Source organism: Molothrus aeneus, chromosome Z, assembly GCF_037042795.1.
Source record: "Molothrus aeneus isolate 106 chromosome Z, BPBGC_Maene_1.0, whole genome shotgun sequence".
Lineage (NCBI taxonomy): Eukaryota > Metazoa > Chordata > Aves > Passeriformes > Icteridae > Molothrus > Molothrus aeneus.
The window spans coordinates 23666413-23693390 of record NC_089680.1 but is presented as its reverse complement, the minus strand read 5'-3'; the positions used below and the strand labels follow the sequence as shown (position 1 = coordinate 23693390).

The 26978-nt window shown below is 39.5% G+C and overlaps 2 protein-coding genes across 2 annotated transcripts in view; one reads left to right on the top strand and one right to left on the bottom strand.

Annotated features, from left to right (window-relative positions):
* The first annotated feature begins 1731 nt into the window (after positions 1–1731).
* SNAPC3 (small nuclear RNA activating complex polypeptide 3) lies at positions 1732–17203 on the top strand. Its single transcript, XM_066568934.1, has 9 exons — positions 1732–1946; positions 6746–6823; positions 8020–8104; positions 10142–10246; positions 10757–10906; positions 11904–11986; positions 13252–13416; positions 14429–14536; positions 16237–17203. The coding sequence occupies exons 1-9, from the start codon at positions 1735–1737 to the stop codon at positions 16382–16384; spliced, it is 1134 nt and encodes a 377-aa protein (XP_066425031.1). The 5' UTR covers positions 1732–1734; the 3' UTR covers positions 16385–17203.
* A 4826-nt stretch (positions 17204–22029) lies between these two features.
* PSIP1 (PC4 and SRSF1 interacting protein 1) overlaps positions 22030–26978 on the bottom strand; it is a 32442-nt gene continuing 27493 nt past the window's right edge. Inside the window, exons 16-17 of the mRNA XM_066569312.1 lie at positions 25013–25124; positions 22030–22981 (exon numbers count right to left, since the gene is read on the bottom strand). Of these exons, the coding sequence (XP_066425409.1) occupies positions 22918–22981; positions 25013–25124 (176 nt within the window). The 3' untranslated portion in view covers positions 22030–22917. The remainder of the gene's footprint in view (positions 22982–25012; positions 25125–26978) is intronic.

Below are 26978 nucleotides of genomic sequence, written 5' to 3'. Positions count from 1 at the left end.
GCTAATAAAAGAATTCAGCATTGAAATGCAGTGCAAATCTGAATATAACTGGGGGAGGTATAAGGGCTTTAGGCCCCATTGATATTGCTAAGCAAAGCAAAATATGCTCTGGCTGAGCTTTCTTACTTTCTTAACTCCCCCTATACTACTTTGTTTTGTGAAACTAGCAGGCAAATTCTCATAACCTTCTCTCAGCATTCCGCCCATTCCATACAGCACGCAAAAACCCAGTGTCCTTTCACGAACTTTTTCAGGTTTATCTTCACCCCTTGTTTCAACACCATCTGATAATACACCTCTTTTCCCAGCATTAATTTTTTAGTTAGAGAAGTAAGAGGAATAGCTGAGATAGCTGGACTTGTTCATAGTTGTTCTCTATGGAGGAGAGAAGGCTTCAGGGAGACTCCACTATGGCCTTCCAGTACCTCAAGGGGGCTTACAAAAAGAAAAAAGAGATTTTATAAAGGCAGGTAGTGACAAGAAAAGAGGCAATAGCTTTAAATTGAAAGAAGGCAAGTTTAGATTAGATGTTAAGATGAATTCTTTACTGTGAGGGCTAAGCACTGGAGCAGGATTATCAGAAAGGCTGTGGATGTCCCATCCCCAGTACTGTCCAAGACCAGGCTGGACAAGGTCTTTGAGCAACCTGTTCCACTGGAAGGTATCCCTGTTCACAGCAGTGAGTGTTGTAACTAGATGATCTTTAAGGTTGCTTTGAACTCAAGCCATATTTTTATTCTCTGAGTCCATTGATATTTTGTCTTGAAGCAAGTGCAAAGGCTGTGGTTCAATGGGTATGTGCACCAGGTATATCAGGTTAGGGCAAGCCAGATTTACTTCTGTTGTCTTCCTTAACAGGTTGTGCTCATGTCAGCTTTGTCACACTACTTCAGTGGGGAACTACCAGATGATTGGCACATATATATATATATATATATATATATATATATATATATATATATATATATATATATATATATATATATATATATATATCAATGGACTCAGAGAATAAAAATATGGCTTGAGTTCAAAGCAACCTTAAAGATCATCTAGTTACAACACTCACTGCTGTGAACAGGGATACCTTCCAGTGGAACAGGTTGCTCAAAGACCTTGTCCAGCCTGGTCTTGGACAGACTCATACCAACATTTAAAAAAGGATATATATATATATATATATATATAATATATATATATATATATATATATATATATATATATATATATATATGAAAAAGGCTAATGAGATACATAACCTATTACATAACACTACTCATACCAACATTTAAAAAAGGATATATATATATATATATATCCTTTTTTAAATGTTGGTATGAGTAGTGTTATGTAATAGGTTATGTATCTCATTAGCCTTTTTCATCGTACCAAGGCATTAAGTTTTTACTTTGGGAGGAGAATAAGCATATTAAAGGAGAGTGCAGCCAGGTGGGGATCGGTCTTTTTCCCCAGATAACAAGTGGCAGAATGAGAGGACAGTCTTAATCTGTGCCAGTGTTTTGTTTTGTTTTGGTTTGTTTGGGCTTTTTTGTTTGGTGGGTTTTGGTGTTTTTTTTTTTGTTTCGGGAATTGTTTTCTCCCTAGCGAGCGCTGCCCGGTGTTTCCCGCCTGGCAGGAGAGGCACGGCAGCTTTCCCGGTCAGGCGCAGCCTCCGCTCCCGCCCGCGGCCCGTGACGCGTGTGGCGGGCCGGACGCAGGGCGGGCTCGGCGGCCATGGCGGCCGTGGTGCCCGATTACGAGTTGGCCGAGCTGTACACGCGCGCGTTCCGCGTGGGCGCCCTGGGCCTCGGCTGGCAGCGGCTGCTGGGGCCGCCCGACCTCTCGCTGGCGGCGGAGGCGGAAAAGGAGGAGGAGGAGGACGCGGCCGTGGCGGCGGCGCTGGGCTGCGCGCCGGGCACGGCGGCCGAGCTGCGCGCCGTCTGCAGGTGAGGAAGGCCGGCTGTGTGCAGGCCGAGATTTGCGGCTCCGGTGCGAGGGGGATGCCGGTGGCCTCGCTCGGCGCTGGTGCGGGGAGGCGGCTGGTGCTGTCCCCGGACTCCGCGGCGGTTCCTGGGGAGAAGCGGAAGGTGCTCGGGCAAAACCGCTTCAGAGCGGTTTTCCGGAACTGTGGCACGCAGTTTCTATTTCCCGAGTAAATACAAAGTCATAGACTCTCAGAGGGCTGGAATGGACCTAGAAGCCTATAGCTCCATGCCGTGTCCAGGGACACATTCCACTAGACCAAATAGTTTAGAGCTTCATTCAGCCTGGCCTTGAACACTGCCAGACTTCCAGCATCCACAGCTTCTCTGGACAAACTCTTCCAGTGCCTCACCCCCCTCACAGTAAAGAATTTCTTCCTAATACCCAGTCTAAATTTGCCCCTTTCTCATTTGTACTGAATACTCCTTCTCTTGTAGTACAGTTCCTTATGAAGAGTTGGTCACCAAAATCTCTGGAGTCCAAAAATGCCGCGAAGGCAGACAGTTTTTGTGGAGGGTAGTGCTCCAGTTGTGGAAACCTTGTTACATCTGCGAATTTGCACAAACAGTTTGGCGCTTAAAGTTACATGGGTAAACATTTAGCAACATGGTACTGGTTAAGTACTTAAGGGTACCTGAACATCTTAATGGTTTTAGGAGACAGCAGTCGTACAATGAAACATATACCTTATACGAAGAAATAAGCCAGGCATCTGTTTGTATTAACAAAGAATCATAAAATCACAGAATGGGTTGGAAGGGACTTGAAAGATCATCTTGTTCCAATCCCCCTGCCGCGGGCAGGAACACCTTTCACTAGAACAGGTTGCTCAAACCCTGATCCAGCCTGGCCTTGAATGCTGCCAGGAATGGGCATCCACAGCTTCTCTGGGTCAACCTGTTCCAGTACCTCAACAGCCTCACAGCAGAGAACTTCTTCCTAATACTAATCTAAGCCTACTCTTTTAGTTTGAATCCCTTAAAAACATCATTTAGAGTAGTTCAGGTAGCTGGCTGCATACAGTACCTGTTGAGTTTCTCTTGGTCTTTAGCCTCCACTGACTTGTTTTTCTCAGGGCTGGTGGTGAAATCAGAGATATGTAAATGCTTTGTGGGTGTTGAGGCAGCAGCAAATCTAACACGCCATGGCTGGAAGGCTTTCAGGTCACGTGGATAGTGAGAATTGTCCTTCACCTGTAGAAAAGGCCTGATTTCAGGCAGTAATTCCTGTAGAAAGCATCACAGTTAGTTATTTACCTGTAGTTGCTCAGTAAGGAAGACATGCCAGAGTTCTGATACTATCCGTATAACTTTGTGCTTCACCTGTTACAGTTCTGGTGACTAGCAAAAATTTTTACCATTACTAGACATAGTAAAAATAGAGGATGATATTGTTTTAAAGAAAAAAAAAAGTATTCTGAAGTGGCAGAAACTGTGACAATTACTCTGTAAGCTCTTCCAGTCTAGATCATCCCTGATTGCTCCAGTGCTGTGCCTTATTCTCTGTGGCAACTCTGTTGCCTGAACCTGTCTTTGCTGTTTTCATTTGAATTCCAAGGAGTTTTTCCTGTGGTTTCTTTATTTTTTTCCTCACATTCCTTCTGCTTTTTTTCTTCTGTATTGCTTTCTTCAATTTACACCTGCTACATTTCACTTGCTGTCTGCATTTGCTAGTGTTACAGAGCAATGCTGTCTGCTTGAGGCTGAGTGTAATGTGAACAGTGGTCATTTGGGAAAGAGAAAAAAGACTGGTGATCTATGAAGGGGAGAGAACTGATCATCTGGCAGCCTTTTGTTGGCTTTGCAGGAGAATTAAGCTAAACCTGCACATCCTGGTGTGACCTTTCCCCTGTTCAGACTAGAAATCCCAATCTGTAATCTCCATGTGCTTTCGCTGTTAAATTAAATGTCCCTAGCCTCTTGAGTCTCTCCTCCACGTTTGCCAACCTCAAATCGCTACCTCTGATCACTTTCACTCACCTGCCTTGAGCTGCTATATTCCTATCTTGAGGAGAGATGAGAACACTGGGCTACACCAAGATCTGTTCTATGGTATCCTGGGATCACATTTATTACTGGTGTAAATATAATTTTATAAGTGCTGAAATGAACACATAATGGATATAAATGGATTTTTCTGACTCTACTTCTGAGGAAACTTCTGACAAATTAAGTAGGTTTTCTTGTGGTAGAAGAGAGATAGGAAGATGTAGATACTCCTACATCTATTTTTAAAATCATGTAGGATTAAAATAATCTTTCATGGATTCAGGATGAAGTTTTTCAATATCCATCATTAAATCTTTTTCAGAGTAGTTACATAGTGTGCATTTAAGTACTCCTGAAAATGTAGGGTCTTCTGGTGAGGAGACATGGTATCATGTTTAAATGCTATTTAACTCTTTGAGCACCCCAGTGCAATGTAGTTATTGTGGGATGTTTTCGTGTTTTTTTTTTTTTTTTTTTTGTTTGGTTAGTTTGGGTTTTTGGGGTTTTTTTTGTTGGTTTGTTTTTTGGGCTTTTTGGGTTTCTTTTTAAAACTTTTTGTTTGTTTTGTTGGGGTTTTTTGTTTATTTGTTGCTTCATTTTTGTTGCTGTTTTGCTTGTTTGGTTTTGTTGGTTTTTTTAAAATTTTTTTATTCTATTTTTTTCTTGTAATACATTTCTGCGAACAGAATACAGGAAAAAATTTGTGTCTTCCCTCACTTGCATTTGACTCAGTAAGAATGCCTTGCATATTGCTCAAGTGGTATGCTGATAATCATTATAGAGATGGCTTGTGTTTTCATCAGATCTTAAACAGATGAAATACTGTGTCTTTATCTGGAAGATTCCGTCAGTGATTCTCTTAAATAACCAAGGTGTCAAAAAAGTAAAATTCTAAGCTTTGTTCAAATGCCTCAGGAATCTGTAAGCAAAGAAGTTTACCTTGGTATTCATGTTTGGTGCTTGACTGTCTGAAGTCCTTGAATGTTGGAGGTGCTGAGTTATGTTATTCTGTTTTGTCTTCTGTGTGATGTGTTTCTTGCATGTATAGGGCAGGCTAAGCCTCAAATCACTGTGGGTTTTAGGTAGGTCAAGAGAGGTGAGGCTTGCAGGTACCTCATTCAACTTCAGCCCTAATTCACCCTCTTGTTTTATTAGAAGGGGTAGTTGTAAATATCTCTTGGGACGTGTTATAAAGCTGCATTAAGCTAGCATTAATGTCTTAACGTATTAGTATTTAGTGTCTTGTGGTATTAGTGTCTCAAAGGTGATGAAAGTACTACGTTTAAAATATGTGCAATATAAAGAGTAATATGAACACTGTAACTCCTTATTATAAAGTATCAGGCCAAATACTAAAATATCTTCTAATATCTAAAAGAGAAAACTCATTGTGCTGCAAGAATATCTAGGAAAAGTAAAGTCACAGACTTTGAAAACTTCATTGGTAGACTGCTTCCAAGTCTACATTTCCAGAGAGTTCTCTTTAGCCTTTTTATTTCTGATCACCTAAAAATATCTTTGCAAGGGACATAAGTTTATATAACACTTGGCATTTGACTTTTTTAGGAGACACTTTCAACTATTGTTCCTCATTACCATCCTACACTTCTCCTTAGTTTCCATTAAACAGCATGGGCAGTGTTTTCCCCTCTCTGTAACTGTGTGCACTGAGTGAATTTGTCATGCATGCAGGGAGTAGCCTTTTTGGGGACACAGTAGGATCCCAAGCTTGCGGCAGTCAGGAGTGAGGTGTTCCTAGTGAAAACTCTGTATTGCACACACTTCTGTGTCTTAGGTGTCTGACACTGACTTAGCCTTCATTTCTGAAGGGATCAGCAAAATTCCTGTTTGTAAAGCCTGGCTTCCTGAGGACAATGGACCAAGTATTGCTTACATGGTTCCACTGGCAGCAGTGGAGTTATGCAGGGGAAGCTCTGGCATGGCCTGTGTGTACGGCCACACAGCAAAGCCTTTCCAGACTTCAGTGCATATGATACAATACATATGTAATTAACTATTAGACAGATTTTCAATACTAAAAAGGGTGCTCTGCTTTTCTTTTAGAAATTGAGGGTTTCTGACTTTTCAGGAGTGAGAAGTGGCAGTACCAGTGCTTGCAAGGTTCCATGGAACTTGTCAGGGGTTCAATGTCAGTAATCCCTGCCTTCATATAGTCTTCAAAAGTGAGAGACAAAGGCAATCAAGTCTGATTCAAAGCAGTTCTCTGTTTTAAATCTTTTTTTCCTCAGACTATTTTTAAGCTGGATAAAATTTTATTGTGATTAATGCAAAATGCTTCTGGGAAGGACTGGAGAGGAGGGGATGTACATATGATGATTCCTCTGAATCTGGTGTGCTGCAGTGCACAACCTGAAATGGGAACTCATATATGGGACCAGGTGGTGAAACCACCTCCAGGTTCCTGCCTTTCTACACAGACTGTGAGAAATACACATACTTCTACATAGACTGTGAGAAATCACTGCTGTGTCCAAAGAGGATAGCTCTAGATTTAGATTAGATATCAGGTAGAAATTGTTTACTGTGTAGAGTGATGAGGCACTGGAACAGTTTGCCCAGAGAATTTGTGGATGCTCCATTCCTGGAAGCGTTCAAGACCAGGTTGGATCTGCCCCTGAGCAGCCTGATCCAGTGAAAGGTGTCCCTGCCAATGGTGCTGAGGGTAGTGGAACAAGATGATCTTTTAAGGTCCCTTCCAGCCCAAACTGTTCTATGATTCTATGATTCTATCTGTTATTTTTTTATTGTTCTAGCATTGATATGTTAATGTCTTGTGAAAAAGAAGAGGACCCAGATGTTATTCCTGAAGATAGCAGTCTGCTCACTCTTCGGTATGCTGTTACAGTGCTCTCACAGTACCCTTGTTTGGGGTGGGGTGGGAAATCAGCACGGAAGTATGGCTGGCTGCTTGTTCCCTTTACAGGCACCATACAGAAATACCATAAGGGCAGAAACACCAGCTTATGATGGCATCATTGGTATGAGTCTTCTGAATGTTGCTTAGGAACTTTTTTATTAAGATATAAGAATATGCCTTCTTTCTTATTGGAAAAGGATTTCTGAACCTAGGTGCTTCTGAAGTAGTGCCTAAGTTTGGAATGTGCAGGGGCCTTCTGATAACCATGTGTGTGAGGTTCCTGCAAAGAAACCTATCTCATACCTCTAGTAACTCTCAGTCACTCTGTAACAGCCAGACTGTAAGTACTGATGCTGTATCCAGATTACCTCTTTATCTGAGCCCACTCTGTTTTGTTTTGGGTTGTGCATGGAAATTATTGATGCATCTGTTGCATTTCAGAGGATAACCAATATATGTAAGGTTTCTATCAGCTGGCAGACATGGCCAGTTCAGGCCTTTGCTGTACTTTACATAGCACTAATGTAAAGAAATGTGTTTAGAAATGTGATCAGTGTTAAGCCTGATTGTTACTGAAAATCCTTGTGGAGGTCTAGAGGATAAGTAAACTTATCCTGGATGTTAAGGATTGGGTCTTCATGTAGTGGTTAAATACATGTATTTTAGTAGGTATTCTACTTATGGTACTGTTTCTTCTACAACTGATAATGAAGGTTTGTTTCTTGGTTTTCTGAAGTGTCAGTGCTGTGGGACTGAGAAGTAATATTTGTGGGTTGTTTCTTTCCTTGTGCTTTGCTTGAATATGAATTAAATTTTTTTGAAGTGGAAAGAATTGTTGGAACAGTTTCTTTAAAAGTCACAAAGTGTTTTGTCCTAGGACAACCTCTTCAAACATTTTGCTGTTTTTTGTTGTGAGTGTAAAATTACTCACAACCAACCTGTCATTTGCACATGATGGGGAAAAAACCCACAAGCTGGCCTGTGCACTCTCAGGTTTTATGAAAGTCAGGAGATGAGTGTTTTAAGTTAGTCTGTCCCGCTAAGACAGACAGGAATCCTGCTCTTTGAAAGCTGCTCTGTAGTAGTTTGTGTAATTTAAAAATGTGAAATTCTTGAAATTCTAAGTGGAAATTATTGAATGAAATTTTGTCTTATGTTGCTGCCCCTCAGAATTCGGAAGAAGGCTTTAGAGAGGAGAGAAGAAACAATTATTGTGGATCGGGCTTGCAGACAAGAAACTCTTACTTATGAGATGGTAAGTTGCCTGTCATCTTTTAGGCTCTCAAGAGCCAAAATCCAACCTCTGGTTGCTTTTTTATTCACCTCTATGAAATGTACACTGTACATGTTTGCAGATACAAGTTCACTGGTAATGATTAAAGATAAAGACATTTTATAGAAAGATAGGACTGGAAGTCTGCTCTTTACTGTCTGTTAGTACTGGATGTAGTTAAGGAGGAGCTCCATCTTGTTACCACTATATGACTGCTTTTTTTAAGTGCTGTGAACTTACAGCTAGACATAGAGCTAGACAAAATGTGTAATGTTTTGCTGCTGGTGTCCAGTGTTGGAAACAGCTTCAGTGTGTGAATGATTGTGAGCTGGTTTCAGTAGGGCTGAGAGACAAAAATAGTTGCAGCACAGTAGTGGTAAATTCCTAATTCTGAGCTTTGGAAACTAAGTTGTTCAGCCATTCTAAACTGCCAGGAACGAAGAGTGTAGTCATCAGCCTCTGAAAAGCCTTATTGGAATTTTTTAACTGTGCTTAATAAGTTTGGGTTTTTTAAATGATTTCTTATTAACCATTGAAGTCCTAAACAGCAAAACCTCATTTCATAAATGTTCATAGAACCATTAAGGTTAAAAGACCTTTAGGATCATTGAGCCCAACCATTACCTTAACACTGCCAGATCCACCACTAAACTGTGTCCCTAAGCACCACATATACACGTTCTTTGAACTCTTTCGGGGACAATGAAGTGCTGGAGTCCATGGTTTAGCAAACCATGAACTGCTGTAAAAATTAGGGACAGAAGTGTAGTGAGGAAAGAACCTCATGTGACTATTAGACTTGTTTTTCCTCTTGAGGTTTCCTGATCTGTTGTGAGTTATCATGTTTCAGCTGTTCAGAGATCCAGGCACATTATGTAAACAACATGATACAACTGCTCTGCTGGGCTCTTAGTCTGGGGATTATCTGAGAAAATATTAGCAACAGAAACCTTCATAAAGGATTTCAATGAATACTGCTGTATGCATTGAAAGAATGATCACATGGTCATTTATTGCATTCTTTAAGCAAGCTATGTCAGAGTTGTGATTCTGTGGTTGGGACCACGATGCCTTTGTACAGGAGGAGAGCAAGAGTTTGGAATGTGTCACATGAAGAAGGCCGATACGAAGCAGAGAGCACAAGTATCTCTGAGTCTTACAGGAGTACAAGTTCTGTTACTAAATCTGAGGAATACTCCATGCTGGTGGGAGGTGTTTGTGCAGGAACACACTCTTGATTTATTGGAAAAGGAGGAAACGGCCACAGAAAAGTACCTTCACAGCTGGGCTGTGTCTAAAACACAAAGCAGGATGAAAATGTAGGGATCATTTGTTTCTTTTCTGATACACAGTACTGTAGCAAGGGCAGTGCTGGGTTTTGGGTTTTGATTTTGGAGAAATTATGGCCTCCAGCTATGTCTAGCTTCCCTAATAAGAGGAAGTGCTGCACTGACTGTAATTTTCATATATTTCATTCTGTGTATATTTTCTAGGTTACTATTTCCCAAATTAAGGGTTGCAGTCTCCCTTTACATATGAAAGCATTCAGTGGTGAAAGTTGTAGCAGCTGGGTTCCATGAGGGCAGAATGACAGCAGCTTCTAATGCCTTTATGTGGGGCCTCTCAATAGCCAAGGAGCAGCCAGCTGTCTTGCAGCAAAGCTGAGAAATGAAGAAACATTCTTGCAGTCAGTAATTGGAGCAGTTTCTCGCCTTTCCTCCTTGGAGGAAATAGGCTTTTTTCAATTCAGAAGGCTACATAGTCAAAAAGCAATTAACGTCCCTCAGCATTTCTCAGACCATTGCTCAGTGTTTATTATGTGTGTGTGTGTGTGTACATATATATATATATATATATATATATATATGGTTGCCAGTATAATATATATATATTATACTGGCAACCATATTATATATATATATATATATATACACCATATTATATATAATATATATATAATATATATATATATATATATTATACTGGCAACACCATGTGTGTGTGTGTGTGTTTTTCCAGGAGTCACATGCAACTGGAAAGAGGCCAGACAATCCAACAGATCTAATTGAGGAGGGAGAACTACTTTTAACTCTGAACGTCTTTTATCCTGTTATATTTCAGAAGGTTGGTATGAAATTCTCTGGGTTGTATTCTGATTCTTTCCTATTCAGATAATATCTTGCTCTCCCAAGCAATTAAAATCAGTGAATCTACTGATGACATATGGTAAACTCTTCAACTCTGATAAATTCTTAAGGCTTTTTCAGAATCTGGCTTTCATTCAGTTAGTGGTTTACATAACAAAACTTTTACAATAATTACACAGTAGTTAATTTACTTTACAGAAAGCTCAGAACTTGAAAATAAATACATGAAAACGAAAGTACTTTTTCTTGATTTGGGATAAGTGAGTTCAGACTTTGTTTTTCTGCACTTTCTGATGGAGAATGTAACATTCGAGTTCCTGAATAAAACTATTAAATATCAGTCTTAGGAGAGGCTGTGGCAAGATGCTGTTCAGAGAAGTGTTGTGCCAGATGCTGCCAGTAATGACCTTAAGCTGTCAAATGAAGAGCAGTGCTGATGCTGACAAGTTATAATTTATCTGGAGTTTGTATTCTGTGTTCTTTGTAGCATAAAGATCACAAACCCTACCAAACAGTCCTAGTACTGGGCAGCCAGAAGCTCACTGAACTGAGAGACTCCATTTCCTGTGTCAGTGACCTCCAGATAGGTGGTGAGTTCAGCAGTCAGCCAGATCAAGCACCAGAGCACATCAGCAAGGTAAAACTTTTCTATGTGGAACCCTCTACATGTATAGGAGTCTTGAAAACATAGAAGGGGAGGCAGAGTTTTGCTTCGTTGTTTTTTCTTCAGCACTAAATTCAGCTGCATTGGTTCTGCCTGTTGGTTGCACTGTAAGTAAATTCTTCATAGCAGCATTACCAAGGTGATCTGTTTTGTGCAATATCAAGAAAAATATCATCATTGCTACTGGTAGGAAATAGGAGCAGAAGCAGTGAGTTTTGTATAGATATATTCCTGTGAATGAATTTTATTTTGAGCTGTATTCTGAAACACCAGAGGTAAAAGCTTAATCCCATCAATAATAAAAAGCTAGACCATCCTACTGTGCTTTGTTGTTTGCAGCTGAATGCTAATCAAATGTAGGGATGAAGATTATTCTCTCCCAAAGCTGCTATGTATTCTCTGGATATGAGTAAAACAAGTCATCTAGTTGACAATACTGAAATTGAATCATTTTGATTATCGTATGACATATAATAGATCATATGACATATAATAATATGTCATATCATAGAATGGTTGACATTGAAAGGGACTTGTGGAGGGCATCTGGTCTGCTCCCTCTGCTCAAGCAAGGCCACCTACAGCTGGTGGTACAAAAGTACAAAATATTGTACTTTTTTTAAAGTACAGCACCTTGCAATTACTAAGTTTGTGCAGTGATGCCTGTGTTCTTGTTTTGTGTTTTTGTAGAAGTCCATAACTTCTGTGACGGGGACTGAAATAAGAGCGTTAAAGTAACCCGTAATGGCTTGAGAACAATATCAGCTGAGTAGCTGCATAGTTGGCAATCAAATGAGCCTAGTTTGTCACACCAGCATCTACAATCAGAACAGAACTTTTCTTAGACACCTGTAGAATGAGGTCTCTTAATATGATTTAGATATCTAAAATGCTTGGATTTTTGACTTGTTCTTGTTTAAGTGTTTATTCTCTCATAACACTAATGGAGACTTCTCTCTCTGTCTCTCAGGATCTCTACAAATCTGCCTTCTTCTATTTTGAAGGCATCTTCTATAATGATAAAAGATACCCGGAGTGCAGAGATCTGAGCAGGTATGATATTTGTAGATGTTGACTGAGGAAGACCTTAAGGAACATAACGTTTGTTTTGTTTTGTTTATGACTTGTGGTGTTACAGATACTGGAATGTCTAGAGTATTAAGCTGGAATGGACTTTCCCTGCTGTTTTCCCATGATGAATTGATTTTTAGAGAAGTTTAACTTTACTTGCTTTAACTTTACTTGCTACTTACCTTCCATTCGCTTCCCTTTTGAAAAGAGTATGAATCTGGTTTTTAACCTGCAAATGCTGTTTTGCTCTGTTGAGATGGGATTTCTGTATAAAGTGACAGGTGGCATTTTGTACTGGGTTTTTAAGTACCTTCCCTATTTGTGATGGGAATTAAAAGACTTGCCTGTAGATGTATCAGAAGTAGAAGATGTGTCAGAAAGACACCAAGCTCAGCTGTGTGGCAGTGGTTGTCCTTCTCAGTCTTGAAAATATGCTGAATGCCTTAATTGTAAAGTTAACATGAGGTCTATGTGACTGATCAGAAAAGAAATTTGATATTTTAAGGAAGCATGGTATTGCTGATATGGTAGTGAGATTTAGGAGATCAAAATGTTTAAAATGGTTGGTATGGAAGAACTGACTCTGTTGGACCCTGTTGTTCTGCTAGACTTTGTATGTGACTTCAGGGAAATCAATATTTTACTTCTTGTCTTTCTGTCTGTGAACCACAATGGTCTTCACAGAAGGGCTTGTCATAGCATACACAGCTTGTTAGATGCCTTGTGTGTAGTGTGTAGTGTGCTGAAAAGCCAAAAAGAAATTTTCAGTAGCCAGTGCCCTTCCAGTGCTAAATTTTGGAAAAGTAACTGCACTTGTCAGCTTTGTGTTTCTCCTTGACAAAAATGAAATTAAAAAAGAAAGCTTTTTAATACTTTAAAGTGAAGTCATTGACCAAGGGGGCAAAATAATCTGCTAGTAACTTGAATTATTGGACTACTTAAAAAGTATTGTGCTGCAAACAGTCTGACCGGGATGGGTGCGCTCAGGAGCATACACTGACTAAAACTCCTCAGGAAGCTGCCTGATGAGGATTGAAAGGCAGATGTTCCACAAGAGCAGTGGACAGTTCTATAGTGTTGTAGTATTGCTGTGAAATCACCTTAAATTACTACCAGATGTTGTGAACAGGTTTAATTTCCATCATTTAACTATGTCTCAGTGAAGAATTTTGCATGTCCCCAAGGCATCTTTTTCTCTGTATTCACAGTTCATAGCTTTGCTATGCTGATGGCCTTTCTGTTTTCAGAACAATTATAGAGTGGTCAGAATCTCATGATAGAGGCTATGAAAATCTTCAGTCTGTTAAGATGGAGGACTATTCATTTAATGATTTATCCCTCAAAATTGGCTTCCCATACCTTTACTGTCACCAAGGGAACTGCGAACACATCATTATAATCACAGATATAAGGTAAGTAACTATTCTTTGGGAGTCCTTGGGCAAATGAAAGTAAGCCTTCTCTGGACAAACTTCAGACATTAGATGCTGAATGTTTGTTAGACTAACTTATTTGCTGTAAGATTATTCTGCTGCCTTCTGCAGAGCTTAAATTTTTCTTCCATATACATGGGAGTATCTCTGAAAGAAAGAGAGTAATCTTCCTTGTTTTTTTCTTTTTAATTTGCATACAAAGACTGCTTTGCAATTAGTGTGTTATGACTGCTGTGTAACAGGAATGGCAACCACAGTGTCAAGATCTTTCCGTGTAGAGCCATTGTGTGGCAGATTTACATACTGATTCTGGAGCACCAGGGGGCAGAATTTTGTAGGCTGTGGCTGGATTCAACTGAACAATTAGTTTGAACTTGAAGCGAAGGGGCAGGAACTGAAAAGATAATAGAGGAATGGAAATAGTGGGCTGAGATGGATAGGCCAGGAAGAGAAGTGATGTGATAGTGACTGTGAGGTGGCAGCCACATCAACAGTAGAACCATTGCGTAGACTTTGCTCAGTGAATAACTAGAGAGAGCATTCCTGTGGTTGTCTGCAGTGAGTTATTTTCTGTTCCCAGGAGCCTGATGTATCAAAGTGTTGATAATACATGGTGCTTTCCAAAAGGAGCATAACCCAGAGAAAAGCATAGATGTTGCACATAAATGATCTGAAGATTCACCTGACAATAGTTTGTTGATCTGTATAAGAAATAAAGCTTTAAAAAGACCACAGAAAAGAGATGGTCTGAAGACTTCTGTGTTACTGCACAAACTGAATTTACTTGTGACCATAAAATCCACAGATGATGCAACTAGCAGTCTATCTCCAGATCTTCATCTGTGTTAAGAAATGTTAAGCATAAGTCTAGTCAGAGTTTACATAGGAATTTAAATCATACCCTATCTTCAATGTCCATGCTTATATTCAGATAAATTTCAGTATGGCAACATCTTTATTGTATGTGTTGTATTTATTTATTTCCTTTAAGGCTTATTCATCATGATGACTGTCTGGATAGGAATTTGTATCCCTTGCTGGTCAAGAAACATTGGCTATGTACCAGAAAATGTTTTGTATGCAAGATGTATACAGCAAGGTATGCTACATTCTTGATGCTATTGTTTTCTTAATTCTTTCTAGGTGCTGCTGCTAACTTAAAAAAAATAGTAAAAATCAAAGCCCTGTATGTGTTTTGTAATAAGAATAATCTTCACTCTTTGAGCAGTTGACCTCTGTCTAACCAGGAAAAGGCTTCCTGCAAGTAGTGTTCATTTGGAATTGATTCTGGAGTTTCAAAAGAACTAAATGAGTAAGAGATTAATTATTTGGCTCATGCCCTTTTCCATATCTAGATCTTGGCTATCTTATCAATTACTTTTGAAAATCCTGCTTTTGGGGGAAAATGCTGTGTTTTCCTCCTTTGCAAGATATATGTTTCAAAATAATTTACCAAAAATCATACAGTGCTTTTGTTTAATCTAGCATTTATGCAGGTATAGATCTGTCCAATTCTAATATAATAAAATCTGGAGATTTTTTAAAGGCATTTAACTTGCCCCACAGGAAACTCCTAACCTCTACCTGAAGACTGTGCGCTCCGCAGCTGTTCTTGAAGGAATTCTTTGTGATTTTCTGCCTTTTCCTTAAAAGAGCAGAAAATGAATTTGGTACTCTTTATACACTTTAGTGATACACGAGACAGACTTTCAATAAACAGTAGAAATTTCTCTAAAGACTAGTCTAGGCTCCCTGATTTTATAGATCTGAGATCTGAATGATTTATTTGCAAAAACACTGGTTGCCTTTTTTCTTCTTTAGGAAAACTTATGCTCTCAGCCTCTGTTTGACACAGCAACTGTATCTTCATTGTCTTGCTTGTTTGGCCTTAGACTTCTCTGGAATCAGGCAAAGACCCAATTCCTCTTGAGATGGGAGTCCATCCTTGTGTTCCTAGCAGAGCCCTGAGGATGCCTTCACAATATAATCTGTGAGGCATTTGGCCATAAGGGGAGGTGGAGCCAAAGGGTCAATATGGGGGAAGGATGGGATGGGGAGGGCATTACCAGAGGTGATGTAAATGCATTAAATTAAAACCAGGATTAAGCACTAAGCTTAAGTGGGGACATGCTAAACCATAGACAGCAGAGCTGCTTTGGCTGGCTGTCCAGTGTGTTCTAATCTGTGCAGATAGCATCTGTAATCACTAGAGGCCTTCAGCTGTCGTGGCCTCTTGAGTGCTATCATAAATTACTTACTCATTGACATGGCAGGCCCTCCTTATACATGTTAATTTGTGTTCATGTTAACTTCAGTGCTTGCTGGAGTGTGCTGCAATCCTCACCTTTTCTTGTCTGCATCATTTGGGTCCTGCTTTTAGACTCCTAAATGGTTTTGATTACTCAGAGGAGCTTGGGTCAGTACACATCTGCTCCATTTCACAGTTTCTTGCATTAAGGAAGAAAAAGATTTATCTTTTATGATTTAGATGGCCAAAGGGTGGACAGAAGATTCCTGGTTTGTTTTTTTTTTTTTAAATGCTCTGTACCAGCAATACAGGTTTAAAGAGTTTCTCAGGAAGTGCTGCTGGAGCTGCTGGGGTTGACATGGAATGGGTGTGGAGTTTGGAAATGAGCTGCATGCATGGGATAGGAGATATGCAATATAGGTAGAACCTTGTGTATATAAAATTATTACTGATGTTTGTTGCTGCCATCCCCAGTCCTGAGTAAAATGTTGAGATGTTTGCCTCAAGTGTGTTTCACTCATAAGAAAGCACTTGTGTTTTGTAACCTGCAGGTGGGTAACCAACAGAGACAGTCTGGCACCAGAGGATCCTTGTTTCTTTTGTGATGTTTGTTTTCGGATGCTCCATTATGATGCAGAAGGCAATAAACTGGGAGAGTTTCTTGCATATCCTTATGTTGATCCTGGGATTTTCAACTGAAACTGACACGTGCCAGGATTAATTCAGTGAATGACATCGTTGAATGTGTTGCTCTGGCTGTTAAAACCACTGAACAGCTTGGGGTTTGAGCATACTGCTGGGTTTCAGGTTAGGCATGTAATCCTCTCCTGTGAGCTGGAAGGAGCCCTTTGCACTTGAAGACTATCTGGTGTGTTTTTCTGAGTGAGTAAGTAAGTAAGTATGATTTTTACAGATAAGTTGGCATGCAAAAATGTAATACACTTTTACAACATTCCAGTAGTTTGGATGCTATGGACTATAAAATATGGATGTTTGAGAGTACCTGGCAAAAGAAACCATGACTTTAAGAAGCTTTGTGTATCCAAGGCTTTGTAAACCTCTGTGGATGAGAACATGGTCTGTATATATCTTGAAAACTCTGGCAGTTGCCATATTTGAACAAGGATGGATAGCACTGAATTTGTAGGGAGGGGAACGCTTTCTGAGAGAGAAGCTCAGAATACTGGTTAAACTCTTGGGTCTTTCCTACAAATGAAAGCTTGCTTCTGAAGGCCTTTGCTGTCCCTGGTTTCTGACTCTGAGGACTGATTCTGTAGAGAAGAAACTGCATTTCACCATTACTGAATTGTAGCCTGCCTTTTAAATAATTTTGCCAGCTGTTTACAGTGTATGCAGTGTTCATTGTGCACCTTTATTTAGTATCATTCTGTTATTGTAATGTAATGGGTTTTTTAATTAAAATGTGGCAAATTTGTAGTTCCTACAAGTCTCTTGTTAAACTGAAACTTTGTCAAGACAAGATATTCTTTTTTATAAAGTCTTCTGGAATTAAGCGTATGTTAGTGGCAATCTTTGTTTTAGGAAAGTTAGAGCTAACTGCTTTTCTTTTGAAAACTTCAGCTAATTCTGTTTGGGGGAAGACAGCCTGCTCTGACAATCCACATACAGAAAAGTGACAAACTGAATCCTGTTGAAGTCCTGTAGCTGCAGATTCTGCCAGTGCTGACTTGATTATCTTAGATGTCTTGAAACAAAGGTATCTGAAGCACTTGCAGGACTCCATTGATCACTCCCATATCTTACTGCTTTCTAGTGGTGTATTAAGTCATTTAAATATAAATCCATGCTTTTTTTAGGAACAACCAAAAAAAAAGTGTTTATTTTTTTCCTGTCTTGTAAACTCGCCAGCTGTTGGCCTGTGTATTTCAATGAATCAACCACTTGTAAAAGGTGGTGATAGTTCTCTTATCCTTCAGGAATCAGCAGAAAATGGAATGCCTTGCCCATCACAACTGTGACAAATCCAGCTGCTGGGGCTGGGCTGCTTTGGGGTGCTGCTTTAAAGGAGCTGCTTTAAAGGTCCTCTACTATAAAGCTCTGGTTGCAACTTCAGCATTTGCCTCACAAGTTGCTACTCCTCATCTTTCCCCTATCTCCTCCTCTTTCAGCTATCTCCCATAAATACACAGGCTTCCCAGTCCTCTTCAATATTGGATGGGGGATCATATAGAGAGCTAGCTTGAGTTCTGAAGCAGCAATCAGTAGTTTTTTTGTGGGGGCATTTTTTTTCCTTCTTTAGCTGTAGAGAGAGGGGAGTGGCAAAATATGAGTTTACTCTTTCATTAAATTAATTTGCCTCAAATATGCTGTCTCTAACACAGCCCATTTATCTTCTTAATTAAAAGTTAAGATCAAATATATTTCAAAATTGATGTCCCTGCAGATTAAGAAATTTTAGTGGGTCATTCCCATACTTCCAGTAAGGCAGAGAGAAGCTAGCCGCAGTCTGGGTGTGGGAGTTGAGAGCATTCAGTGCTTAACTACAGAGCAGAGAAGAATCGTATTAGAAGCTTGCTGTTTGTATGATGTGGTCCTCTTTCATATTCAGTGATGCATCTTGAATGACAAATGGAACAAAAAGGTTACACGAAGTCATAGGTTCTAAAGATCCCAGAAGCTGTCACAGGACAACTCAGTCTGGTCTAGATTTGATAAGCCTTTCTGAATGAGTCCTCTGAGTGAAATCCAGCATTGCGTACAATGCCCATTTGTAGCTAAATCTCTATGACACCAGCTGGATATTTGTTTTAGCAACTTATTCAATGCTGTGAGTATTTTGATGATGAAAATGTCCAAGCAGGTTTTTTTCATGACAAAAAATGAGAAAAAAAGATCTTTTTAATAATCTCTTGTCTGTGTGTTGTTGGTTGAATCTCAAAAACATTAACCTGAATCTGTAGTTAGCTTTTGGATTTGATTTTTTTTTTAATAAACACTCAATGATTAGATAGTAGGATCCTTTACAAGTTATTTGAAACTTCCCAAATCTCTTGCAGATTCTCTCCCTAATGAAAGTTTATGCCTTGCTGACAAGGTGATACAGAGCACTGTATTGAGGAAGAGGAGAGGTCCCTCTGGTTGTATGTTAATAGGAAGTTCCAAAGCAAAACATAATTAATATAAACAGTGCTATAGCATTTCCCAGTGCTATCCAGGCACTTGTAATGTTTCCACAAGAGTCCTCTATGTACTTGAATGATGAACAACTCTACAGGGCTTGACCATCAGATAAGCAGCATTCTCATTTAGCTCACAAATAGAAGTTAGTCATTATATGCTGGATTTTGCAGATTTCCACATTCCAGCTAGTCTTAAGATGTACTTTATTCAAACCTCAAGAAACTCAAACAATATTTTAAGCTGTAGTAAACTCCATTCTTGAAGGAGGGATGCTGTTGTTGAAGTTAACTCTGCTTTAAATTTTGTGCATAGCTGTGTTTTCTTTCTTAAGAAACAATCAGCCTTATTCCTTGTGAGACTTTAAGTGACTGCCCAATTAGTCTCAGCTCTTATGTTTGTATCTTTCAAGAGACAGTTTAGGGCCATTAAGACCCATTCTGTAGTTATGTCAGACTTTGTGAATTTAGGTTATTTCTGGTTTGTAAATGGGCAGTAAATTAAGGCAGCAAAAGCCCAAGCAGCTGTATGGACAGAGTGATTGCATCACACAATCAGGACCTTCATCTCTGCATCCAATCTCAAGCAGTGGCAAGGTGCTCCATTATATCTGAAACAGTTGTGACAGATGAGTTAGCTTTTCACACAATACTTGTGTGAAAACTAGGTGGCTTTGGCAATTCAGCATCCTTGTCAAATATACAGTACCTTTATTTTATTTTTGGTATAAGGTTTGATAAAAAGGGATGGTAAAAAATGAGAAATGCTTTCTATGAGGATTTCTAGTAACATCTTTACAGAAATACTTTCAAGGGTAAAAGTGGAAGTCGTTTGAGTTTCTTGAGGTTTGAATAAAGTACATATTATTACTAAATCCAGCATATAGTAACTAACCTCTATTTGTAAGCTAAATGAGAATGCTGCTTATCTGATGGTCAAGCTGTACAGCCATGTCATCATTCCCCTTAACATCAGTCTGTTGTGAAGTGCTAGACATTGCCAGAAGTCACAGTCTGTGGAGGCCAATCATTGTGGCCATCTGCCAAAGACAGCTTCATACTGCAGCTGCCATGGTGATTGAACTTGCAGGTTTAACTTCAGGTATTATCTTCAAGATCTGAAACACAGGAGCGAGCAACCTCAAAATGTCAGAAGCCAACCCAGCAAAGCAGGAGGCCAGGTTAGGCGAGTAGGGATATTCTTTTTGAGTCTAGGCAGACCAAGAACGTGTGTGCTTGGTGAAGCAAGGACAGGGGACATGCATGCGAGGAATACGGAGATGGTGCTCCCTGCTGTAGAAGAACATTAATGTGGTCAAAGCTCAGCTGGGGTTGAAGCTTCCAGAACTGTGGGCACAATGAAAAGATGGTTTTTAAATATATCAATAGCAAAAGGCAGTGCAGAAAAGACATTGGCCCTCACCTACAGGATGAGGATGGTCACCTTACCATCTAAGTCAGAGATGTTACTGCTTTCTTTGCCTCTCTTCAACATGGGTTATGGGGCATGGGGGTCCCAGTGTCCTGAGCCAGAGGACCAGGACTGTGAGAATGATCAGCTCCTAGTGGACCCTAAACTTGTGCAGGATCTGGTGGCTCCCTTTTAAGCGTTTGGGGCTTGATGGGATTCATCCAAGAGTACTCAAAAGAGCTGTCTGATGTCACTGCAAGGTCTCTCAATGATTTTTGAATGATTTTGGGAATTTGGAGGGGTCACAGTCAACTGAAATCTGGCTAACATTGTTCCAGTTTTCAAGAATGGCAAGAAGGATGACCCTGAAAACTATAGACCTGTCAGTCTCATTTCAGTGACTGGCAGAATTTTGGAGATTATTCTGTGAGTTCCTGAAAACACCTGAAGGACAATGGAGGTTTCAGTCAGAACCAGCACAGCTTCATGACAGGAAAGTCCTGCTTATAAAACCCAATTTCCTTTTATGACAAGGTAACACACCTAGATAAACAAGGGGAGCCAGAACAAGTAGTCTTTTAGGATTTAAGTAAAGCTTTCAATACTTCCACAGTATCCTCCTGGAAAAATATGTCCTGTGCACAGCACAATAAATGCCTCATGAAATGGGTGAGCAACTGGCTTATGGGTTGGGCGCGGGGGATTTCAGTGAATGGGGTGACAGCAGACTGGTGACTTGTCACTGTTGGGGTTCCAAAGGGCTCCACCCTTGGCTCTGTGCTTTTCATCCTCTTTATTAACAACCTGGATGCAGGACTTGAAGGGATACTGAGTAAGTTTGCCAATGGTGTTAAACTGGGAGAAGCTGTTGATTCTCTCAAGGGCAGGGAGGCCCTGCAGAGAGACCTTCATAAAGTGGGGAAGGTTTGGGCAATCACCAAACATATGAAGTTCAACAAGGGAAAGTGCCAGATTCTGAGATGCACCAAGGATGGGGCAACACTGGATGTTTGGACAGACTGGGAAATGAGATGCTAGAAAGCAGTGCCATGGAAAGGGACTTGGGGGTCCTGGTTTATGGCAAGTTGAACATGAGTCAGCAGTGCAGCCAGGAGGGCCAGCCCTGCCCTGGGGGCATCAGGCAGCCAGGTAAGGGAGGAGGGGATTGTCCTGCTCTGCTCTGAGCTGGGACAGCCTCACCTCGTGTGCTGGGAGCTGGTTTGGGTGCCACAATATAAGACAGGAAACTGTTAGACAGTGCCCAAAGTAGGTAGTGAGGATGGTGAAAAGGCTTGAGGAAAGGCTGAGGTCACTTGGTCTGTTCAGCCTGGAGGAGACTGAAGCAAGATGTCCTCACAGTCTACAACTTATTCACGAGGGGAAGAGGAGGGAGGCCGGCACAGATCTCTTCTTTGTGATCAGTGACAGGACCCAAGGGAACCTGAACCTGTCTCGGGGAGGTTTAGGTTCGATATTCAGAAAAGTTTCTTCCCCCAGAGGGTGGTTGGGCACTGGAACAGCGCCCCAGGGCAGTGGTCACAGCAGCAGCCTGACAGAGTTCAAGAAGTGTTTAGGCAATGCTGTCAGGCACATGGTGGGACTCTTGGGGTGTGCTGTGCAGGGCCAGGAGTTGGGACTTTGATGATCCTTGTGGGTCCCCTTCAACTCAGCATGTTCTATGTGTATTCTCAGGATTTTCAAACTCCAATTTCTAACCTGGCTGTCCTCTGTCAAATACTACAAACAAGTTGTTACAGTATTGGGCAAAGTCTGTGTTTCAAGAAACACGCTTCTGAGAGGTTTGTACCTGTTTTATTCCATTTCATGCCTCCAGGAGTTAAACATTTTACCAGTGTTTCTGTTAAAATTCTAGTTAGAGGTCCCCAAGTTAATGCCAAAGCAGTAAAATCAAAATAGTACTAAAACCAGACTCATGTTTTTCCTATGAATAGTTCTTTCTATACAAGGATGTCAATCAGTTTGAAATTCTTTAAATTCATAAATTGTTCAAGACAGTGTTTTCCAGCCATTCTGCATCAACCAGTTCTGTTGTGACAATACCACACTTTTCAGTATACTTACTGTAACAAAAGCAAACCATAAAAGTCACATTGCAGTAAATTGGCACAAGGCATTTTGCAAGAACAGAACTAAACTTATTTAAAAAAAAAAAACCAAACAATGAAGTATACTCATACATTAACATTGTAACAGCTATAAAAATGCCGCTTTCAACTCCTACAAAACACAGTGAAAAGACATCCCCAACAAGAGTTGAAAAACTGCACAGAGGTAAGTATCATAGGAAGAGAGGTTTTATACAAATGAAGCAACTGGAGAGTTAGAAGTATTTACACTTTTTCTTGCTATTAACTAGACAAACACAGTAGTAAGTTAAAAATATACAACAACTCTAAGTCCTGTAACATGTAAGCATTTTCTAAGTGGGACTTTCATCTTTTGAAATGTGTTACCTGTTAATACTGGATATAACTATTGGCAAAAGTGTTTAAATACTTTAAAACCAAGATTAAAGGGAGTTTTATTCCACAAAGTTTAACTTCAAAATACTATGCTTATAAAATTATTTAGAATTTCAGCAGTCTATAGATTTCAAATGCAAAACTTAACAATCCTCTTTAATTTGTAATTAAAAAAAACCAAACAACAAAACTTCAGTGATGTCATTTGTTTTCAAAGGCAGAATCATCTGCTGGCTTTTCAAGCTCTCTCTCTTCACCACAGGTCCTAGAAACAAAATAAAGCAATGTTATTGATCACTTACAAAGGCAGCAAGCAAGGCTTATTCCAGGTGATTGCACAGTCTAGAGCAAGGATGCTGATGAACACTCAGCAGTACATGAGTCTGGAGAACTGAGGCTGTTAGCGGTGCCAGCTGTTATGTTACCCCAACAATGCCCTCAAAGCTGAAGCTAAGCTGGCAGTGAGTGGCATCACTATGATCTATGTGATGGGCTGTGAAGGGCAGTCATTCAGCTCCATTTGTGTCTGTACTGTATGTCAGTTTAGGTGGAAAAGTGCTCTAGCTTAACACGCCTTACCTCCTGCCACTGAAATCCACTGTATCCTCAAAGACTGACATAACCTCGTGGGGCAGTATGTATTTTTACAAAAAACACCCTGAAAAATGTTCTTAAGTGCCAACAGATCAGAAATTTTAAATTACAGAACTTTTTTCAAAATTTCTGAATTACATCTTCAGAAAGGTACAGACATGTCTTCCCTCTAACAGAGGGAGAAATGTTCAGAACTAAATACAGTCCTATGATTTAAGAGGTTTACCAGCTCTTTGCTTAGAGTGAGCCACACAGGTATTCTGGACATTATTTATTTTGTTTACTTGTTTCTCACTTATAAGAAACCAAATATTGCAAATAAAAATGTAGAAAAAATACTGAATGAAAGAAAGTTTGTATGCTGGAGAGTATGGAGCTTGAATTCAAACATGTGGATGCATTTCTCAAGATGCAATGTATTTGCAAGGAGGTTATTTAAAAATCTAGTTTGTTGCTGTTAGCTACAAGTAAGTTCACAGACCCTGTGTCCAAGCAGCCATACAGTATTTTTTTAGAAAGTGGGTTTCTTTATCAAAGTCAAAGATCATTGGAGTGTGGGTTCAAATCCACAGCAAACACCACACGCACACTTAATATAAATGTTTATTTAATTTGTTTAAGCAGGGGGGTAGACTATAACCTGTGTGAGAACTTACACTTGTAACTCTACTGTGTTCCTGTAGCATGCTGCTTGTTCAGACCAAGTGACTATTCAGCGTAACTGGTTGAAAACTCCCAAATCCATTTCAGTACTTCTGAGGCTGCCTCACAGTAAATACCAGATAAATTTTCATCTTAAGTGGGGTTTTTTTTGTGTTGTTGTGTTTAAGTTTACCTTACTGTAAATAACAGTCAGTATTTTAACTTGGCAGATAGCCAAAATAATGCCAGGCAGCTGCAGTATCTCCTGATGTGCATGAAGATAGTGGTGAAAGGAGCTTGCTCTAATACATACTGCTGAACAAAAAGAATCTCTGAGTGCAAGGTGCAGAGTGCCAGGAGAAAGCGAAGTGTATTTCAAATTTGTTACTAAATTCTATTAAGTGTTTCTCTTTCTGCAAGGGATTAATTGCTTGTTGTTCATGTTTACAAAACATATTTTTGGCTGCAACCAAGGTTTAAATACTTAATGCCAGACAAATTGAAGCATTCTTATGGCTTCATGTTTAAAATGGTAAGTGCATCCACCTCTATAAGCCAGTCAGACTTCTGGAATTTCACAGGTTTAAGTCCTAGCCTGCAGTTTGCCTGATTTGACTGATTTTTATAGCCAAACTGTAGAAAATGATTTAAAGTGGATGTCTATTGATGACAATACATGAATTCACAAAAGATTGATAAATATCGTAAGTTTCGATAAGACTTGGTTCAGACTTCCTTTGCTTCCAACTTAATAGCCTAAAACACAGGAAAAAGCTTTTAGTTTGCCCAGGTCCGCCACATGCTAATTCTCTCCAATAGCAAGACATCCTGTAATGTTTTTTAAGTCTCCACCACAGCAGCAAGTGAAATAACATTTAAAATATTAATTCAAAATTTAAACAGAAGATTTGCACTCTGTTACTCTCTAAAGTTGAGAGTAAACTCTGTGAGGAAAACAGTACCTTAACATGGTTAAGTAACTTCAATTTACTGCTGTTTTATTTTACATGATTAAGCTAGAGCAGAACAGATCATCAGCTCAATAATGTTATTAACTCACTTTTTCTTACTGCCGACTTCATGCCTATCTTTCCTTTCTTCAGCACTTTCTCCATTGTGTTGTGACTGGTTGGTGTCCTGGGCTTCAGACCCTCCATTCAGAATCTTTGAACCTTTAAAATGGAAGAGCAGAAAAGTGGTACTTGCAGGGAATAAAACTGTATTATAATAGCCCTTGATAATTTCTTTACAAATAAAACATTATAAATATTTCCCCCTTCACCTTGATATCCAAGCAGCTGAAACAATACAAAAGACACTAACTGATAGGCTTCAGTTTCTGAACATCCCATACAATGTGCCTCATCCCATGGGAATTGAACAGTTTGTATTTTTAATGCAATTTCAAGTTCTTCCTGTGCTTGCTAGGCTAAAGATCATAGGCCTGATGCTTGTTTGTATTCTGAGGAGTAAGAGAATATACTTCAGTAGTAAATTATTTTTACCAGTCTAACCAGAGCAGTTATTTTGGGGATTCTTGTTACTTTAACTGATGAAGTTATTCCATTACATCTCATTTACTCTTGACTCCAACAAATTATGTATAATCAAAATACAAGTTACATAAATAGAAGTGTTTAATGATAGCATGGATTTTTCAAGCAGAAAAGCAGCACTAGACTGGAAGTAGTATTTAGTGAAGTCAAAGCAGAAAAATTTAACATCTTTTAGAATTTCTGTGATGACTACATGTTTTGCTGTGGTACTACAAGCCAGTGAGTTTTAAGTGAGTTGAGGAACGTCACTCTCTGAAGTGATGGTGCATTTTACTTGAAGTTGCAGATTTATAAAATAACTCCTCTATTAAACTACAGAGCTACAGTGAGAAAAAATGACAAGATGTTATTAATCTAAATTTTTACAGTTTATCTGTTTACACTTGCTCAGAATCAGTTCTGAACTCAAAGGCTACAGGAGGAATTTGAGAAAACACTAAATGCTATATTCCCATGTTACAAAGCAGATGATCTCGTGGTGCATCAAGTACCACCAAGTACAGCATCATTCTGTATTGACTATCATTGTGAGGATAGTCAGGGTTCAGCAGTTCAGTTTTTTAAAGGGCAAAAGAATGCATTTAAGGATCAGATTTTCTTTTTACAGCAAATAAAGAAAAAACTACTTCTATAAAATATCCCTCTACTCTGATAGAACTTCTTCCCATTCTCCATGTGACTCTGCAACAACATGGTATTTCACTGTGTGTGTTCTGCTGAAGTTGTGTTAACTTTATCTGAAGTGGCTTCACTAGCCAGACTATGCCCAGGAAGCCTCTCAATATAGTTTCTTTGTTAAAGTATTAGTTGTGCTATCACTGGTTTGGGGAAAGATCTGTATGGAACCTCTACTTCATCACACATTCTCTCACCAGAAAATGGTTGGACTTTAATCATCCTTGCTTTCTTAGCAATTACAAGTATAGTGATATTCCTACTATAGTTGTGTTGAATTCTTGAATTCAAACCTCAGTTACAGTAATTTGTTTAGTCTTGATCCGTGTGGTGTTAACTTCTAAATGATTTTCTGAAAAAAACCCCAGTTCTGCTCCCAAAATTCAATTTCAAAGTAAATGTAGTTTCTGTGAGTCGCTAGTGGAGATCAAGGATCTAAATAACTTGAATAGATGAGTAGAACTCCTATATTGCAACATAGCTTTCTAGTGTGTCTGTCTCATTTTGTTCTTCTATTTAAAAATGTATATATTTTAGTAGCGACTTAAAGTTACTATTGAGCTTGCTTACTACAGAAAACTTGATATTCTGCTGTACAAGTGCTCGTGATTGATGTGACACTGTACTGTTAAGAGCATAAATACATTCTCCTGCCATGAATTATTATTTCTTTATTGTCAGGCTGAAGAACTACTGAAGTTGCATCCAGGAAGTAGCACAGAAGTGCTTAAAAGTTGCTGCTACACATGGTAGAGCATGCATGATACAGAAAGAGGCTAGGGAAGGAAACTAAGC